Source organism: Vigna radiata, chromosome 8 (assembly GCF_000741045.1).
Source record: "Vigna radiata var. radiata cultivar VC1973A chromosome 8, Vradiata_ver6, whole genome shotgun sequence".
Taxonomy (NCBI): domain Eukaryota; kingdom Viridiplantae; phylum Streptophyta; class Magnoliopsida; order Fabales; family Fabaceae; genus Vigna; species Vigna radiata.
Genome location: NC_028358.1, coordinates 35,650,597 through 35,653,229, shown reverse-complemented (window position 1 = coordinate 35,653,229; position 2,633 = coordinate 35,650,597). Strand labels below are relative to the sequence as shown.

General features: G+C 32.8%; 1 protein-coding gene across 1 annotated transcript; it reads right to left on the bottom strand.

The window, feature by feature from the left end:
• Window positions 1–625: 625 nt before the first annotated feature.
• Window positions 626–1,985, bottom strand: LOC106771747 (transcription factor MYB2). The gene is made up of 3 exons (XM_014657744.2): window positions 1,693–1,985; window positions 1,481–1,610; window positions 626–1,401 (listed from the first exon to the last, which is right to left on the bottom strand). Exons 1-3 carry the CDS (start codon window positions 1,847–1,849, stop codon window positions 885–887), a joined length of 804 nt encoding a protein of 267 aa, XP_014513230.1. The 5' UTR covers window positions 1,850–1,985; the 3' UTR covers window positions 626–884.
• Window positions 1,986–2,633: the final 648 nt, after the last annotated feature.

Genomic DNA, 2,633 nt, shown 5'->3' with positions numbered 1-2,633 from the left:
TAAATTCTCGGACATAAATTAATTATTTCAGTATTGATTCTTTTATAATCAGTTCTTTAACGTCAATATAATGAAGCTGAACCGTACGAATACAAAAAATAAAAAATAAAAAATTCTTACGTTTCTGGTAATATCTCTCCCTCTGTAATTCCAGATTCTGAGATACTTGCAGAATGTCAGAACCAGAGATCCTTCTTCTTCAGGGTGTAATCAACACGTAAAAAGGTCATTTGTTAAATAAATGAAATATACTGCGTAAGATGTGTGAGAATTAAAGAATCAAATTCTATCTTGGTTTAAGAAATATATTCATCAAGAAATGAAAAAAAGNGAGAGAATTTGTAGTATGTGTTGGTTAAATAGACGAAAAGAATAAGGTGAGAAAAGATGTGTGAAGAAGCTTTATGTTGAGTTTTACCAATAATACCAAAAGTATCTCATCATAATCTATGTTTAAAATTTGCTTATCNACAGAGCTTTACCATCCAAATGAAATGACACAAAGGGTTTTACTTAGTTTCTATAATTGCTTTATGTAATGTCTGCTAAATTNTTAAGCTTCTGCTTCCACCATGGTTTCAGACAATTGCAAGAGGAGAAACTAACTGAGAAATCTAGTTCATTTCTTCCACTTTCCTACAGCAAGAAAAGTTGTTACTAAAAAGCAAAAAAGCAAACAAATTTGAGACTTTATGAGCAAAATTGAGACACTTTATTTCAGAAAATCACTCACTAGTCACTACAATGACTTGCACACATTCANGAAACAATTAATCCTAACTCTGAGCTCCTTGTTTAGGAGCCTTATCAAGCAGTGACTCATATTTGTAGTACAAATCTTTCTAACAGTTTTCAAGGCTAAATAGATAAAAAATAAATAAACTTTAACTGAAAGGAGTGACTAAATTGTGTAAACTNGCTTTGCTTGTAGCACTTGCTGCATTGAAATTGCAAAGAACATCGTCTAAGTTCCACAGTCCATCCCACAGAATTTCTTCGTTTGAGGACTCTGGTGCAGAGACATTGTCACTGACATTGAACATAGAGTAGAAGTAGCCCTGCTGCTCTGAAGTGTTTGGACACATGTTAACCATTTCTTGTGTCTCTTGAGATGTAGAAGGGACTCTATGATCATTTTCTTCAAGCAAGTTTATGATCCCTTTTATGTCCAAGTTGAATTGGAATTGCTGCTGCTGCTGCAGCTGCTGCTGAACCTGAACCTGCTGCTGATGCTTCAACTGCAGTTGTTGCTGTTGAAATTGCTGCCTCCTTGAGGAACGGATTCTAGCCTTCTCAGCAGCATCAGAANGGCTTTTAGCCTTTTTCTTGAAATGGGTCCTCCAATAGTTCTTGATCTCATTGTCANTTCTTCCTGGCAAGCTTCTTGCAATTGTTGACCACCTGAAATGTTCTTTATCATTAANATATACACAAGCTGAGAAAACATGCAAGAATAAAAGATTGAGAATTGAAAAATTACCTGTTTCCCCACCTAGCATGCAGCTCCTGAATTATGCTTTCTTCCTGTGGTGTTATCTGACCCTTCTTTAGGTCTGGTCTGAGATAATTCACCCATCTCAGTCTGCAGCTCTTTCCATTTCTTTTCAGTCCTGTTCAGAGAATAAGTGTAAAGATAAAATACTAACAAGTACATTTGCTGCTGATAATAAAAAAGAAAAATTTAGTAGGGACCTGCAAGTCTTGCAACAGAGTTCCATCTTCCTTCACCATGCAATCTGACATACTGAATGAGCAATCTGTCTTCTTCAGCAGTCCAAGGACCCTTCCTCCATCCTTGTTCCTCTATCACACCCCACCCCATGTTGCCTGCCATAACTCCCCAATACATACAAAAAGTCTTCTAAAGTTGTTGTCTCTTTGGGACAGTTTTTGTCTTGTAAATTCTGTGCTACTGATTTGTGTTCAATATTTGCTGCATATTTATACCTGCAGCTGGACCTCAACTTCATTATGTCAGTCAACCAATGTTATTTTCTTGTAATCCCTGTCCATGTCACTGTTAGAGACACGGTTCTGCTGTCTAGAGGGAAAAGACAACATTTTTTTTCACAAGAAATCACATGCTCTAGTTTAATAAAGTTGTTATCAATGATAAAGTTTGTTTAAGTATTCTTGTGAAATAATTTTAAAGATAAAATATACTCTCTTAAAAAGAAAACAATTTAAACATAAGTAAGTGTTTGGATTAATGATAAATATTTTTCTTTAATAATTAACAGTAAATATAACTAATTATTATTATTATTATATGTTAGATGAAATGTGGTTTTATATAATTTAATCATCGTTTTTATATTTTTACATTGATAAATTTCGCACTTAAAATTTAAAAAAACAATTAGAGTATTATAGTGATTTCTTAGAGAAGATAAATTCATTGCACATTCTCCATTATATGTGATTTTACTATAAAATAGTTTGATGTCCAAGAAAGCAGAAATTTTAAGAATGACAATATTTAATAAATTAATATAAATACTTGTTACAATGAAATTAATTGTATTTATACAAGCCTAATCTGAGTTAAAAGAAAAAGAAAAAGAAAAAAAAACATTCATTTTATAAGGTGAAAACGCAGTATGAAAAATATTAGCTCCTTATATTATTTGAAG